Here is a 17143-nt window from a genome sequence, read left to right on the forward strand (position 1 = left end):
TGAGTCTTCGTTGGTGACGCTTAATATAGCTTGCGTACTGAGTTGTTCCGGTGTCAAAGTTGAGAAGTCGATGTCGCCACATAGTTGTTGAACGGGATCAGAAATAAAAGGAAAACAATGAAGGTAATGTTGCAGGTGTTCCGTTTTTCCCGTCTTGCGAAATCTTATTCGTGAGGAAAAGCTGTCATATTTGTCGTCAGTGTAAGTACACACCACAAAGGTTGCTTTGTTAATGCAACCGCCGACAGTAAGTGCTAGAGTTGGCGGGCGGGGTTCTGTCATGCGTACCCCATGACACAGGAGGAGGGTTAGAGTTGGCGGGTGGGGCTCTGTCTTGCGTGCGCGCGTATCCCATGGTCGGGCGACTTGGTGGATTACCTATAGAAAAGCAGCCGGAACTGAAAAGAACAATGACAAGTCAACGTGGCTCAGAGGTGCATGTGGACTGTAGCAGAGATGAAAGCGACTGAGGCGGTGTTTGGTGAGGTGTGGTGTGCTGGCACATGAGGCTCTGTCATGCGTATCCCATGACGCGGGAGGAGAGTTAGAGTTGGCAGGCGGGGCTCTGTCTTGTGTGCGTGCGTGCGTATCCCATGGTCAGGCGACTTGGTGGATTATATATAGAAATGCAGCCGGAACCAAAAAGAACAATGAAAAGTCATGTGGACTGTAGCAGAGACGAAAGCAACTGAGGCAGTGTTTGTTGAGGTGCTGCGTGCCTCGAGAGCGAGGGGGACTCGGGAGGAGGGTTAGAGTTGGTGGGCGGGGCTCTGTGAGTTGGCGTACGTGGCTCTGTCTTGCGTACATCTTGCGTGCCATGGTCTGGTCTCTATCTTGTGTGAATTGTTGGTGGGCGGGGCTTTGTGAGTTGGCGGACGTGGCTCTGTCTTGCGTGCGTCTTGCTTACCATGTCTTGCGTGCGTCTTAGTGAATTATATATATAGATTAAACTCTCTTATCATCGCTATTTTTGAATAAGACTCACTGTTGAAAAAATATTTGACAAACAAAAATGGAATAACTGAATATTTGTAAAAAAAAAAAAAAAAAAAAAAAAATTTTATTCTTCAGTTTTCAAAATAGTTCACTAAGACCCCAAATGCACTAAATGTTACACCATTTGCACAGTTTTAATCATTACAATCTGCTGCCTACGTTTTACATTTTATGCAATACTCATAAAGATCATTTATTGTTAAAATCAAGCAAGCATAAAATGCATCAAGAAATTTAAAAAGATATTCACATAGAACATGCAATTTAGACTGAAAGGACGTTTTACATGATAAGGCAGCTCAAAAGCAAATTATACAGGCATCTTTGTCTTCTCCACAAAAAGAGGTGAAAGCATTTAACAGATAATCTGACGCAGATTAAATAAATAAATATAAATAAAAGCATCTATTGTAAGCTGCTGCATCACTTTAACATTATTAAGTAAGGAAATTTTAGGTCAAGTTAAATACATTTGTTGAAAAGAGGCAGGGGAGACAAAGATAACAAAATTTTACATGGTATAACTTTGAACTCAGTACTTCCTAGCTACTGTCTCTGAATCAAATCACTGAGCTTTGAAAGGCAAGGGCAGAGCGCAGCTCTGAATTCTCTGCAGGATCCATCTGTTGTGGTTTGGACAAATCTCGAAAGACTCTCATTCAAACATTGGTGCTTTTTATCAGCACAGAATACAGTAGTCCTCACCTTTAATCGAGGTTTGAGCACCATTTACCCTTGACAAGTCTCACAGAGTAAGTAATGATAAAAGATAGAGCAAAGGATGATAAAAATATGAAGCAATAAACACACTAAAGAAAAAGTTGATAATGTATTTTAGAATGAAAATTTAAATACAAGTTTCAGTACCATACTGTATAATGTATATGAAAGAAGAGGCTTTGACCAGCAACAAAAAATATTCAGACTACAATATATGCAGATTTAGTGACATTTTACTAAAATATGCTACTGGAGCTCCATTAAATATAATAAATTTGGAATTTGAATAAAACAAACTTTTAAACCAATCATCTTTGCAAACAAAAGGTGGCATTAACTGAATAGTGTTTTATATTCACTTTCTCCTTTCTTCATATATAATACACTATCATGGCTGTCCGTTTGTCTATCCAGGTTTTTAAAGCACTTGTAACTCGTAAACTGCTTTAACCATTGACCTGAAATTTGGTACACATATACTACGTGACGTCTACTATCTGCTTTTGGGGTGATGATTGACCTCCAAGGTTATTCCTCTTTTTATTTTATTTTATTGTAGAATCAACTCTTGTGAGCGGCCAGCTGGGTGGCAGTGCGGTGCATTCGTACAAGTGACGTTCTCATTCCCTGCCACCTTCGCCATCACTTCCCCTACATCTTCATATCTTAAATCATTCTTGAGGCAGATTGAAAACTTAAGTGGCAGCTTAAGTGAAAAATTAAAGAAAATGTACTATGTAATTGCAACACAAAGACTGCCTTAATCAGTTTTAACGCGAAAAGATGACGACGAAAGAAGAGAAGAAGCGGGCCGCTAGGGTGGAGTAAAGAAGAGCTGCTCAGGAAGCAGCAAGCGCATCAACCTCTGAGCAAACGAATGCTAAACGTACAGAGAAAGAGGATGAAAAGTAGGAATGCTCAAGTCAAGTGTATTCACTGCATGTTATCGTGCAGTGCGCCGTTACTTGTACTAAATAATTATGTAACTATTTTGTGCTTTTTAAAGCCCTTTTTTCTTCCTGGATTTCCTTACTTTTTGTGACTTCACCAGAAAGAAATGTGGTGTAGCTTTCATTTGGCATTCATGTTTCTCCAGTTTCCTCGGGCTTCTAGCCTTTATCTGCTAATGTTGTCTTGATCCAGTAAAATGCCATTCTTATACCAATGGTTGAATTAACATGAAACACTTTATTTAAATTGTATTGGTAGTGCACTTACAGTATACTTTACAAATACAACAATACTGAAAAAAGAAATTATGCTCCAATATTTGTGGAAAAGTAACCATCTGCTACCCTCTACTATGTCTAAATGTATTTGGAGTCTGAGTCATATATATATAACTGAGTGAATATACAGTATATGGATGTATACTCTACCACTTGATGTTGATTTTATAATTATTTAGAGACTGCCGAATACAAATTTAACTATACACTATATTTCCAGTATTTTGTTTAGGATTTCTTTCCACTTATTATGTTTCAAGTAGCTCAACTCAGGTATGTTTCAGGTAATATTTGGCAACATCAGTGCTCTGTACTGTCATATTGAGACAGAAAGTTAAATCTCGAACAAAGTAACTGGGTATAGAAAAAAAAAAGTTAGAAAAGCAACCAATGTGCAAAGCAGAGAAAAATATTCTTAATTTTTTTCACCAGTAAATGAGTTTAGCAAAGAGAATTATGCTGAAAGGCTGCTATCTCTGGCATTTGCTTTTGGCCCTTGGAGTTCCATACCAGAAGTTTGTGGTTTCCAGATTTAGAAAAGCCACAGGACACAGGCTGGACAGGTGCAGCATCAATAGACTGAGTTGTCATCAGAGAACAGAGACGGCATTCAAGCAACAAGGCCAGTAAGACTGAAACTTTAACCCAGGAAAAATGACAGCAGTAAAGCATTGCCTTCGAACTCTATTAGATAATGGCTTCTAGTTAATCATTAAAGGGAATAACACAACTAAAAACTCAGTCATATTTTTTTCAACACAAAAGTGAATATACTGGAACTATAGCCAGCTTCAAACTACAGCCATTTCAGTTTCTCACAGCATGTGTGAAACAGACCTTTATGTTATCCAGATCTGAACAGATAAGAATTAAAAAAACAAAAAAAGAAAATGAAGGCAGACTTGTAATTGATGGTACAATAGAACAAACATAAATAATGTTTTGCTTGCAATGCACATATATATTATATATATATATAAAATCCAGTGTCTGTCTGTCTGTCCGCTTATCATGAGAGAACTACTTAACAGCTTTAGATCGGGTGTTTTTCTGTAATTTGCTTGAACATTGCAGTTCATTTTGCAACTTCTCTCATCACGCTAAGTATCATAGATCGCTTGCGGTACCAATTTATTTGCACAAATCCGAGAGAGATTCATCAGGCTACGCGTCTGCCTCAGGGTGTAAACTTAACTCTGCTTAGATAGCGAATGAGAGAACTACTACGGATTTAGATTGTTTTTTCTATAATTTGCTTGAACATTCTGGTTGCTTTTTGTGACTTCTCTCATCGTGCTAAGTATGTTCACTTGCAAGAGCGATATATTTGTGCTAAGCTGAGACAGAGGCTGCGGGCCGAGGGGAGGGGGAAGAATGACGTCAGGGGTGGGGAGTCGGGCAGGTCCTCCCTTATTCATGCACCAGCCTCTACCTTTGGCCACGTTTTGGAGCGTACCTTGCCTCCACTTAGCTAGCAATACCTGTTTGTTTATTGATTTTTAAAGTTTCCCCTGTTTCACTACTATGCGGGTGGAGCTGCGGGGGATGGCTAGTTTATTAAATATTTTTGAGTTAGAATTAAACGGGCTGATCAATACTTCTTTGATATCTCTGAGTGTGCTTCCACCTGTCCACACTGCTCACGGAGTCAAGGTGCCATTAGATAGAATGTAAAGAGGGTCATTTTAATACTACACACTGGTTCAATATCCTGGTTAAATGATCCTGAGAGAGAGAAAGAGACAATCAGTAAGATTATAGGTGCAAGCACTTTTGTGTGAAGATTCACTAGAAACAAGAGGGAGAGTAATGTAATTGTTTAATTTTGACTATGACCACTGCAGATGTTCATTCCATCTTTACTGTGTTAAGTAATGAGGAGCTGCTGATGTGAGCAGGTGCTTCAGCAGATGCTCAGAAAGCCTGGGGAAAGCCTCGAGGGATTTCCTTTGAAATCATCTCAACATCTGCCTCCCAATTTCAGCAGCTGTACTGCATACTCAGAACTTTTTTCCTCCTTTTGTAGCAGTTTTTCCAAGTTTGTTTTGCGTAGTTCATTAAGTAGACAGATCCTGATTTATTATCTTGTGTCAGCAACATACAATATACCTGAAATGTGGACTTGAATAAAGTGTTGGCTCTTCAACAGCTTTATATATTTTATATGTTAATGACCAAAAATCAACAGGGTTAAGATTGTTGTTACCTAAAATTATACTATGTAATGCAATATTTCCTAGAAAATGCAAGATAATGTTCATGTGATATGGCAAAAGCTTACCTATTTTAAACACATAGTACATCTCAACTACACACATAATAATGTGCCTCTTTTTTAGCTGTTCATGTGACATTTGGAGCTTATTTATTGTAAATTGTGTTAATTTTTACTTCCTTCATATGTCTAAAAATGTCTAAAAATAAATAAACAACAAAAAGAGGTCACGCAGAACAAGAAGGCGACTTCAGATTATGATAATCTCTGTCATTTGGCTTCAGCTTTTCTGCTTCTGGCAATGCAGCCAGAGGGGCGAAAGAAAAAGGCTTTTCTGTTTTCTTTTAGTTTAATCAGCAACAAGAGACTAAAAATTGTCCATTTTAGCTATCTAATATATAAGCTGTAAATTGTCACAGCTCTTTCTGTGATAAAAAAAATCCCTGGGAGAACCATTCAGATCAAAGTTTTACTTCACCAACCCCCACTGTAACCAGATGTATGGCACCCTAAAAAGGACAGAGCCAGCCTGAAATGAAAAGCTCTTAACTTGGCATGACAACCACTAACACTCACTGTCGTCTAGAAGGACCTCACAATTTGCAGCTCTTTACCATTAAGAAAATTCTACTTGCACAGTTTTGCATGGAAAGTTCATCAGCACAGTTAATCTTCCAGGACATGATGACAACAGACTCCACTACAAGAGGAAATGAACACAATGTCAAATCAATGTCATCAAAAGCACACCTCCCATTTGCACATGCAGCTTCCATTTGCTAAGAGAGGAAGTCCCTCATAATTCCATGTACATAATCATCTTACTGTACAAGAACTGCCACAGAGAGAATATTGAATATGTAGAATGCAGTAAGTTGGATAGAACACGAAAGTAAAATCCACACTAGTATGAGGCGACTTGTGTACAGCTGTCCACTGAAAGCTGACATTTGCCAGTGTGCACAAAGAGCGAGAGAGAGAGAGAGAGAGAGAGAGAGAGGAACAGAGTGAGAGAGACAGAGAAAGAGAGAGTGACAGAGTGAGTGTTAGAGAGAGAGAGAGAGGAACAGAGTAAGAGAGAGTGTGTTAGTGAGAAAGAGGGAGGTAGACCTTATAATTCAATCCAATTGTACGAAAGTCGAGATGCCCCAATGGGGCCACTTCTTGTAGATCCTCCAGCAGCTGAAACCTTCTGGTAGATGACATGGGAATCGGTGGCTCTCATTTAACACATCTTTGAAGCATTTTGTTTTCCTCTGATGGGACGAAACTTCTCACTAAGGTCAATGCCAGCTGCCCACTATGAAAGGTAGGTCAGACTCTCTTTCTTGCATTTGGTGAAACAGTCATGATAAAATCTATACAAATTAGAATTTACGGTAGGAAAATAAGCGACATTTTTTACAAACGAAAGCCAGCTGTCTGTCTTTAGCAAGAAGAGGCAGCACGGTTCATGTTTTGCAAAAGATACATGAAGTACTGTATATGATGGTTTATATACAATCACAACAACTTATAATATAGAAAATGTTGGACAAGGCACTCATAGATTCTGGAATAAATTTTCTTTTACTTGTACAGTATTTTCGAATGAAGGCAGACATGTATCAGCTATATTTAGGAGAGTTTTCAGGACAGACCTCTGCCATCCAAGTGACTTCAGCAGTTCTTACTCTGTGTAACCTTACATTTTACAGATGAACACCACTAGGCTGATGAGTCGGATTTTATAAATTTATCATTTCATGCTTGACATTCTCTGGGTAAAAACCAGAATTCTGTCATATGCTACTGTACCAGATGAGGTCTTTTTTATTAATGCATTTGCCTTATTTGAGGTATGTCAACTCCCACAAGATATACAAAAACAGTGTGTGCTAACCCAGCCTGAATTTATAACCATTAGTGAGAAAGCATTTTTATTCACCCAGTTAGTCGATGCCCCTGAGAATTGTTTTAATAAAAAAACTAACCGCTCAGGACTCACTTACTGAGCAATAGTAAAGCCAAAGCACCCCAGTGCACAGAACATTGTGTGGCTTATTTCTTTAGTCTCTCTTAAATCTCCTAAGTACTGCACTGCAGACACCATTACCACTTTTAAAATAGCAACTCACAACCAGGATATGTTTCAAAGGCATTATGTTAGTTTTCTGAAACCAACTGCAAAAGTTCTAGGCACAGCTGGTGACTGCTCCCTATGTGGAATCCCCAGCCGTCTGGGAGCATAAGCTCAAGGCTGTGGTGACGTAGTTCTCGATGATGTACTGGCCATTTCAGCTGCTGTCATGATGCAAATGACAAGATTCAAGTTTTGTTTCTCTGCACGTCACTTGCAGACACTTGATTATTAGGAGATCCTTTAACCGTTTAGATTTGTTTTGTCTTTTTCTCTAATCACTTTGAAAGCAAAATGGAGTAACAAGCGACCTACAGTAGTGAAGGAACATTTTACTATGAGGAGGTTAGGAGCATGAACTGATACACCGCGTTGCTGCACCCACCACATGACAAACCACCTCAGGATCCCAGATAAGGACCTGAGAGCAGCCATGCAATGGGTGATACCTCAGCACCACACTAGTTCAGATGGAATGGAACAGTTGGAGGTTTTTTTATGGTGGCTGGGGTGCCAGTCCTGTCACCAACCCCCAAGTTGGAGGACCTGCTTGCAGGGCTGGATGTAGATTAACGTCATACCCAGGATGGAGCAATTGCAGGTTAAGGGCCTTGGCTCAAGGGCCCAGTGGAGTAGAGTCACTTCCTGCGTTTACGGGATTTGAACCAGCAACCGTCCAATTGCCAGTGCAGGTCCCTAGCCTCAGATCCCACATTTTGCTATGGAGCAATTTGTAATTTTTTTTAGTAATTCATCCTAGACTTTAAAGTGCCCATTTTAATTAAACAAAGCTGTTTTTGACAATAATATAAATCTCCTAAAATTCAAATTAGTAATTAAACATTCTTTGTTTGAACCTCTGTGGGCAAGAGGCTGTCGACAAGAAAAGACTGGAACTAGGCAAAGACAAGATCCAGCAAGGCTCTAGAAATGTGAGGAAATTGCCCACTGGCATTGCTGACACACGTTGTCCTGCCATTACGAAACTCTGGTCATTGCAGTATGGCACATTTGATGCTTGTCAGATCTGTGACTCACTTTTCTTTCTTTTCCTTTTTCAGGTGAACATCCACTACTAGTGATTACCTTAGTGTTTTTACACGTTGTCAATGGCTGCCCACATGTGTGCACTTGCAATTCCAAAGCTAAAACTGTGGACTGCAGAGGCAGAGGTCTCACTGAAGTTCCCTCCATCTTATATTTTGATATGCAAGAACTTTACCTACAGAACAACCGCATTCGGACCGTACACCCTATGGCATTCAGAGAGGCCACAGCATTAAAGGTGCTTGACCTGTCAAACAACAGCATTGCCAGCTTGGCGGATGGTGCTTTTCAGGGACTGCACAATCTTGTTGTACTCAACCTAGCCAACAACTCAATACAGGATATTGATAAGCGACTGTTCATTTCATTAAGAAGCCTCAGTGAGCTCAACTTGTCCTTCAACCATATCACTAGTCTGCCAGGGGCACTGGGCAATGACATTAAAAATCTCACCAGGCTGTCAGTGCGTCACAACCGACTACAGAAGCTTGACAGGACACTGGTTGAACCTCTCTCAAAGCTCCAGGCTCTCTTTATCCACAACAACCCCTGGATATGTGACTGTCAGATCATTGGTTTCAAACTGTGGCTGGAGAGCTTTCTGTTCAAAGGTAACTAAGATATTCAAATGTGATGTACTGCTTGTTCTTGCACTGAAACACTCCAGAAAACTGGATTGTGGCTTTAAATTATAGAATACAGCATGCTATGTAAAACCTATTGCTACATTTGTACATACTAGATGACTGTGTACTAGTGTTTACATGATGAAAAACAACTCTGGAGAAGACAACAGTTTAACGTAATGCACTGCTATACACATAGCCATATTCATTCACTCAGACAGGGCCAATTATCTTTTGGATGAAAACTAGAGATTTTGAAATACAAATCGAAATAAAGAAACCCAATATAGTCTTGGAGAATAAATGCATATTTCACATAAACAGTGAAAAAATCAGGACTGAAGCCCAGGACTCTGGGACTATGCTCTACTACACCACTCTATCAGGTCCTACAATGCGCAAATGAAGGCTTTTCAAAGTTAGCTGCTTTTTGTAGATTATACATGCTTGCTGCTTGCTTATAGCCTTACTAAAATATTAGTATCCGTCAATTCTTGTTCCAATCTTACTTAATGTAATTTAAATGTTAGAACTTTAGAACACTCTAGAAGAGAACAGACCATTCAGCCCAATAAAGCTCTCCAGTGCTATCCAAAACATTCTTCCAAAACAACATCAAGTCAAGCTTTGAAAGTCCCTAAAGTCCTACCGTCTACCACACAATTTGGTAACTTATTCCATGTGTCTGTGGTTCTCTGTGAAAAGAACAACTTCCTAATGTTTGTGCAAAATTTATTCCTATGAAGTTTCAAACTCTCCCCCGTATTCCTGATGAACTCATTTTAAAGAAACAGTCTTGATCCACTGTACGTAACTTTAAACATTTTAATCGTGTCTCCTGTTAATTTTCTTTTGCTTAATCTGGAAAGGCTCGGCTCCTTTAATATTTCCTTATAACTCATCTTTTGTAGCTCTGAAATCATCCTAGTCACTGTTCTCTGAACTTTTTTCTAGTGCTGCTATGTTCTTTTTGTAAACTGGAGACCAAAACTGTACTCGGTACTCCAGATGAGGCCTCACCAGTGCATTATAAAGCTTGAGCAGAACCTCCTTGGACATGTACTCTCCACACATCAGGGAGCTATATAACCCAACTGTTGAGTCTGCTACAACTCCTAAATCCTTCACATAATGTGTATTCAAACCTAACATTTTTACTTCCTACATGCAATACTGTATATTTACTTACATTAAAGTTTACCTGCCACAAAGCTGTTAGAAGCCAATATGCTGTCCAAGTCCCTCTGTAATGATTCCATGGATTTCAGATTATCTGCCAATCTAACTAGCTTGGTTTCATCTGCAAATTTACCAGCTTGTTATTTATATTCCTATCTAAATAATTTATATATATTAAAAATACTAGTGTCCCTAGCATTGACCCCTGTGAAACACCACTCTTAACATCACCTAATTCTGATAAGGTTCTTCGCACCAGATAAGGTTCTTCGCACCATCACACTCTGCTTCCTGTCTCTTAGCCAATTTTACACCCATCTACACACAGCCATGACCATTACTGGACACCAACTGTATGGAAGGACCAGGGGTATCAGCAGGGCAATACCTTAACCGGGATGTTAGAGGGCAGCTCTCCTGTGTGACTGTGGGACCAGGGTATGCTGGGAGTTAGAGTTTGGCATTGCCCTGTTGGGTTCCATGGGGGCTGCCAGGGGGAGCTGCAGAGCTTTTCATTGGGCTCTCACCACACCTGGGAGTGATTCTAAGTCTGATTAATGATCCACCTAGAACACTACTAGGGCCATCATAAAAGAAGCTCCCTCACTCCACTCGGGGGCCTGAGTCAGGAGGAAGAAAAACAAAGCCTGTGTGGATGACTGGAGGTGGAAGGACTGTGCGATCATTGTTGCCATTTTCTGTATTCTGTAGAGACGTGGGGAGTGTGTTGTGTGGTAAACATATGTCCTTCCTCTCTGTGTCTGGCTGGGGTGGCTGTATGAGCCTGGGCTTCACATCCCACTTCTTTTAGTTTGATGCCCAATTTCTCTTGTGGCACCTTATCAAATGCTTCCTGAAAGTCAACATAAATAATTTCATATCCTCCACGTTCATTATATCCCTTTGTTGCCTCCTCATAGATCTCCAGCACATTAGCAAAACCCGACCTCTCTTCTGAACCCATGCTAACTCCAGCGCTTGCCATGTGCTTCTTAATCTTTTCCTTAATTCCTTTCATTAATTTACCGGTGATGCACACTTAACTTACTGAACTGTAGTTGCTTGGATCTGCCCGCTCACCCTTTTGTATAACAGGATAATTTTGCCATTTTCCAGTCCTTCTGAATTTCTCCAGTGTGCATATTCATAAAAATATGTACTCGCTAACCTCCTTAAGAACTCTTTTAAGTACGCGAGGTTACACATTATCTGGTCCTGGTGATTTGTTTGATTTCAGCCTATTGAACTTAAGCAGTACTGCTCCATTGGCAGTTACTCAGTACCTCCTTAGTTGTCCCTCAGTGCTGTGTGGAGATACAGCCTATCCTAGCAAGATCAAGTAAATGCAGGAACTTTATGAGGCCGACTCACATGCATAGGGTTGACATAACTGAGCATGTGTACAGCATGTTTGGCATGAAAACTATGGCACACACACACAGTCTGCTGGTGCAGTGGCACTAACCACTGCCCCAAGCTTAAATGCTAGAATATGTCAGATGAAAAAAAGCATGCATACCGCTATATATTTTTAAATCCTTACTACTTTCTTCTTGATAATTAACTGCAGTCTAACAGATTGCATGGACAGCTGCTAATAATACCATTGCAATGTCAAAACAGTTAGTCTGAGATCAAAGCATCATACACCGCCTGGGAGATATAATTAAAAATATATTTAAAAAACAATGGTTTCTCCTGTAAACTTGCATCTGGTCTCCTAATCATTCCTATAAATCTCATCTGCCATCTATTGAGAATGATGACCCATTGGAGAAGATTAAATAGGAGAGAAATAATGTAAGACATGAGCATGTTCGTCCCAAATCCTTATCTAATCCTGCATCCCTAGGCTAAGCCTCTCATTCAATCTGACAAAGTCACTACCCGAGCATCAGTGTGGGTTGAGCACGGCACATCCGATGTATGCTTGTTGACCTCATTTTTTGTTTTCCAATAATATTAATACAGGCTTTGTAAGCAAACAAATAAAAGCTGATTTGTAATGGAAGAAGCTCACCAGACAGAAAGAAAGTATAGGGCACAGGAGCTGATGCTGTGACATGTTATTTTAAACTGCTGTATTCTACTTTAGCAGAGCGGCATAACTTTAACATTATAGAAAGACAGAGTCATCTTGAACATTTCACAAATTCTTTTGAACAGAGTTTAATTCATGATTGGAAGGATGAAGGTACAGCTAGGGAGTGGGGGGCGCCTATGCATTACAAGAAGACAAGAATTTCTGCCTTTTGTTGAACTCCTTGCCTGATTACATTTTTTGATTATTTGTTTGGTCCATCATCCCATCAATTTAAATCCTCAATTTTGATATATTGTGTTTTAATGTTGAGAGATATCAAAATTTTAACAATTGCAATGTCAGTCAGTCATTTTCCGATTTGCTTAGTCCTGAACAGGGTGCCAGGCAGTGCTGGAGCCTATCCCAGCTAGCACAGGGCAAAAGGCAGGAATGAACCCTAAACAGGGTGCCAGTCCATCAAAGGTCAAACACACTTACACACACACACACACCAGCCACACAGTAGGGCCAATTTAGGATCACCAATCTAACAAACCCAAGTCTTTGAACCATGGGAGGAAACCTGAGAACCCAGGGGGTACCCACAAAAACAACATGCAAACTCCACGCAGGGAGGACCCGGGACGCAAACCCAGATCTTCTTACTGCCAGGTAGCAGTGCCACCCTATTTGCAATGTGTGTTTTGGATATTTGAAATGCAATGTTTCTCTTCATGCTGTTGTTTAAAATTAGAATTATGTTAACATGCCTAAATTACATACTGTGCATTTTACACATACTGTATCTTGGTGAGCCAAATCAAATGAAAGCTTACTCCTTCATCATTTTTGATTTGGGTTGCATCATCATGAAATGCTGGAGAAACAGCTTTATATGCAAATATAAAGTCAGTTATTGTCTAACCCGCTCAGTCCTGAATGGGGTCGCGGGGGTCTGCTGGAGCCCATCCCAGCTAGCATAGGGTGCAAGGCAGGAAGAAACCCTGGACAGGGCAAACACACACACACTCCAACCACACACTAGTGCCAATTTAGAAATTGCCAATCCACCTAACCTGCATGTCTTTGGACTGTGGGAGGAAACTGAAGCAGCCTGAGGAAAACCATACAGACACAAGAAGAACATTCATACTCCACGCCACTGTGCCACTCCAGATATAAAGTTTAGTTTTAAAATCATTTGTTGCATAACAAAGACAATTTTCAGCTTCATTCTATACATAATTGGATAGCATATGTACTATTTGTAGCTTCATAAAATTACATGTCATTTAATAAAATCATATAGGAACTGTTTCCCTGACATGGCCAATTACAATAATTTTTACAACTGTATTGTCTTGTAACCATTAAATATAAATACACTGTCATTTATGGATTTGAAATAAAGCAATCATTATGTGACTGAAGTGTAGACTTTCAGCTTTAATTTAAGGGGTTTACCAAAAATATTGTATGAACTGTTTAGGAATGACAGACAGATAAATAGCCCCCCTATTTTCAGGAGCTCAAAAGTATTTGCACAAACTAACATAATCCTAAATATAATGATCATTTTCAATATTTGGTTGAAACTCCTTTACAGTCAATGACTGCCTGAAGTCTAAACCCATGGCCACCTCCAAGTGCTGGGTTTCCACCCTAGTGATGCTTTGCCAGGCCTTTACTGCAGCTGTCTTCAGTTACTGCTTGTTTGTTGAACTTTCTACCTTCAGTGTCTTCAGCAAGTGAAGTGCAAGTCCAGTTGGGTTGAGGTCAGTTGATTGACTTGGCCTTTGAAGAATCTTCCACTACTTTGCCATGTAAAGCACTTGCTTTGCTGTCGCAGTATGTTCTGGCTCATTGTCCATCTGTACTGTGAAGTGTCGTCCTATCAATTCTGCAGCATTTGGCTGAATCTGAGCAAACAGTATGGCCCTGGTTCAGAATTCATCCTGCTACTTCTGCCAGCTGTTATATCATCAATAAACACCATTCACAGCCATGCATGATCATGCCATAAAATTGCCTCCACCGTGTTTCACAGATAATGTGGTATTCATCAGATCATAAGCCGTTTCTTCTCTTCTCCGTACTCTTCTCTTTCCATCATTCTAGTATATATTGATCTTTGTTTCATTTGTTCAAAGAACATTGATCCAGAACTGGATAGGCTTTTAAAAAATGTTTTCTGGCAAAGTTGAACCTGCGTTTTAATACTTCAGGTTTACCAGTGGTTTGCATCTTGTGGTAAATCCTCTGTCTTTACTTTCATGAAGTCTTCTCTTGATTGTAGACTTTGGTAGTGATAGGTGCACCTCCCAGAAAGTGTTCTTGGTTTGCTAAATCTTGTGAAGGGGATCTTCATCGCCAAGGACAGAATTCTGCACAGCACATCATCCAGCACAGTTGTTTTTTCCATGATTGTCCAGACCTCCTGGTGTTGCGGAGTTCACCAGTGTGTTCCTTCATTTTAAGAAAGTACCAAATGGTTGATTTGACCACTCCTGGTGTTTCTGCTATCTCTCTAAAGGTTTTGTTTTGTTTTCTCAACCTAATGATGGCCTGTTTAAACATGCATGGACAGCTCTTTGGACCTCATATGGAGAGTTCACAGTGACAGCATCCAAACGCAAATGCCACACTTGAAATCAACTCCAGACCTTCTACCAGCTTGATAGTCAATGAAATGATGTGGGAACTGCTCCCTCCTGACTGTGGACCAGCTTGTCAGTCAAATGTCCATATATTTTCGAGTCCCTGGAAATTTGGGGGGTGGTGGGGGGTGTGTGGTTTATCTATGCAGAAAAATGGCTGTCATTCCTAAATGGCTCCTACAATATTTTTGGTAGACTCTATAAATTAAAGCTGAAAGTCTACACTTCAATCAATCAATTTCAAATTCATTGTTGTGTCATATAGAGCCAAAAGTATGAAAACTGTGTCACTGCCCAAATAGTTATGGACCTGGCTGTATGTAGTCACCTTATAGTGTATTACTAAAGCCTTTCTGAATCCAATGTTTATTTAGGTGTTTTGGTTTTAATATAGGAGGCATGGTGGCACATTCACCTGAATGCTCCTGAGACCAGGTCTCATTTCTCACCCTTGGCAGTACCTTATCTGCCGTTTTGTGAATTTTCACCTGTGTTTACATGGATTTTCTGCAGATCTCCACAGTTTGATTAGTACCATGTGACTGGAAGTGTACGCATGGCTCGCAATAGTCTGTTATCTTAAAGGGTTCCTGTCTTGTGTCTGATATAACTAGAATAGTCTTGGGCTCCCTGTGTTTCTAATATACACTAAACTGATTCAACAAATGAATAGATGGAGGTAATCATAAAAGGTAGTTTTTCTGTAGGATTATTTGAATAGTTTCCTACAACGGAAATATATTTTAGAACATTTTAAACAAGAGTGAACGAAGGTGGGTGTTTTGACATGTTGTTAACAAGCATTCTACAAGCCCATATCAGGTTACTGCTAATGACGATAACATGTTGCACAGCTTTACCTCAGCATAAAGCACAAGTTTTAGGTTAAGCATTTTTAAAAATACTTTACAGAGATTTTTATTTTAATGACTAAGACATGCAAGTTTTATAGTAAAAGTAATGCAATTTGCTGAAACAAAGCTTGTAGACTTTTCCTCCCTGTCAGAAATGCTATATGAAGCAGCTAACATGTCCATATGTCTGTGATTTTATAGTTGATATAAAACTTGTAAAAGTAAATGTTATTATCACTAGCTGACAACTACATCATTTTGAATCACAATAGGAGCAAGTTTATTAGAGCATTTACTCTTTAATTAAGTCTAATGAATCAGAGAGTTGTGAAGTCTAAAGGAGGTGAGGAAACATTCTGTTACCAGCACTAAAGCTCTCTAAAACTATGTAGATTCTCAGCAGGACTGTCAAGTGCACACTGTGATGTTACACTGCATGAAATATTTCATCATTTCTTTTTTTGCCATCTATAGGGGGAACAATTGATGATATCAAGTGCCAACAGCCTGATGAGCTCCTGGAGACAGACCTTCGGAAAGTTCCCTATGAAATATTTCAGACATGCCCCTCCTCAAGTTACAATCATTTGCTTGCCAGCATTCATCATACCGACTCTACCCACAAGGCTTCCCGCTTGCATGTACAAAGTGACCATGCTGGAGAAAGTCTGCCAGAATGCGAACCCAAGCAGAGACCCCGGCCAGTCAACCTTCGACATGCTATTGCCACCGTGGTCATAACTGGTGTTGTCTGTGGAATTGTTTGTCTGATGATGTTGGCAGCTGCTGTTTATGGTTGTGCTTATGCAGCAATTATGGCAAAATACCACCGAGAGCTAAAAGATGTGGACCAACTACCCCCCACTACTGAACAGGGAAGTCCTGAGGAGAAAGAACCTCTTGATAGCAATATTGCATGAATCCTAGCCTGAGGTTTCTGTATAGTTTTTTCTTGCTATGAAGAGTATCTCCTACAAATCGTAAAAATAATGAGAAGATGTAATAAGTGTAAAAAAATCAATGTAGATTGTTTATTTGTGGTTCAGTACTAATTTTAATTGGTCATTTAATTTAAAGTTTATCAGTTTATAAGTTGTTCATGATAAGTATCAAGTACAAGGACATGACAAAAAATGTCCTGCAAACCAAAACCTGAGGTAAAATTGACTTGGAAGTAAATTACAACACTTATAATGTAGCATTCCTGTTCTTCCCAAGACCATAATGTCAGGAGTCACCTGTTAGAATTTAGAAATCAGGAATGTGCTTTATTTCATATGATGATATTTATGCATGTACATTAGGCCATTTTTCAAAATGTTACTCACATTTTTTACATTAAACCTAAATATCACTGCCCTAAAAATGAGATATTTTATGACATCTGGTGTACTTGCATTGGGATTTATTAAAAATATTGAAACTATAGCTCTGTCTTGCCTGTCATTTGGTACTAAATATATATACATATTTAGAAA

At 39.5% G+C, this 17143-nt stretch overlaps 2 protein-coding genes across 5 annotated transcripts in view; one reads left to right on the forward strand and one right to left on the reverse strand.

Annotated features, from left to right (window-relative positions):
• cacna2d3a (calcium channel, voltage-dependent, alpha 2/delta subunit 3a) overlaps window positions 1–17143 on the reverse strand; it is a 624026-nt gene that overhangs the window by 67160 nt on the left and 539723 nt on the right. The window lies entirely within an intron of this gene.
• LOC114668629 (leucine-rich repeat and transmembrane domain-containing protein 1) lies at window positions 6228–17093 on the forward strand. The gene is made up of 3 exons (XM_028824486.2): window positions 6228–6469; window positions 8341–8937; window positions 16140–17093. Exons 1-3 carry the CDS (start codon window positions 6463–6465, stop codon window positions 16583–16585), a joined length of 1050 nt encoding a protein of 349 aa, XP_028680319.1. The 5' UTR covers window positions 6228–6462; the 3' UTR covers window positions 16586–17093.

This window comes from Erpetoichthys calabaricus, chromosome 18, assembly GCF_900747795.2.
Source record: "Erpetoichthys calabaricus chromosome 18, fErpCal1.3, whole genome shotgun sequence".
Taxonomy (NCBI): Eukaryota; Metazoa; Chordata; class Cladistia; order Polypteriformes; family Polypteridae; genus Erpetoichthys; species Erpetoichthys calabaricus.

What these genes read in the sequence shown, in the direction of transcription:
- LOC114668629 (XM_028824486.2), top strand. An exon ending in GGAGAGCTTTCTGTTCAAAG is followed by an intron (nt 8,938 to 16,139) that starts GTAACTAAGATA and finishes TGCCATCTATAG; the next exon opens with GGGGAACAATTGATGATATC.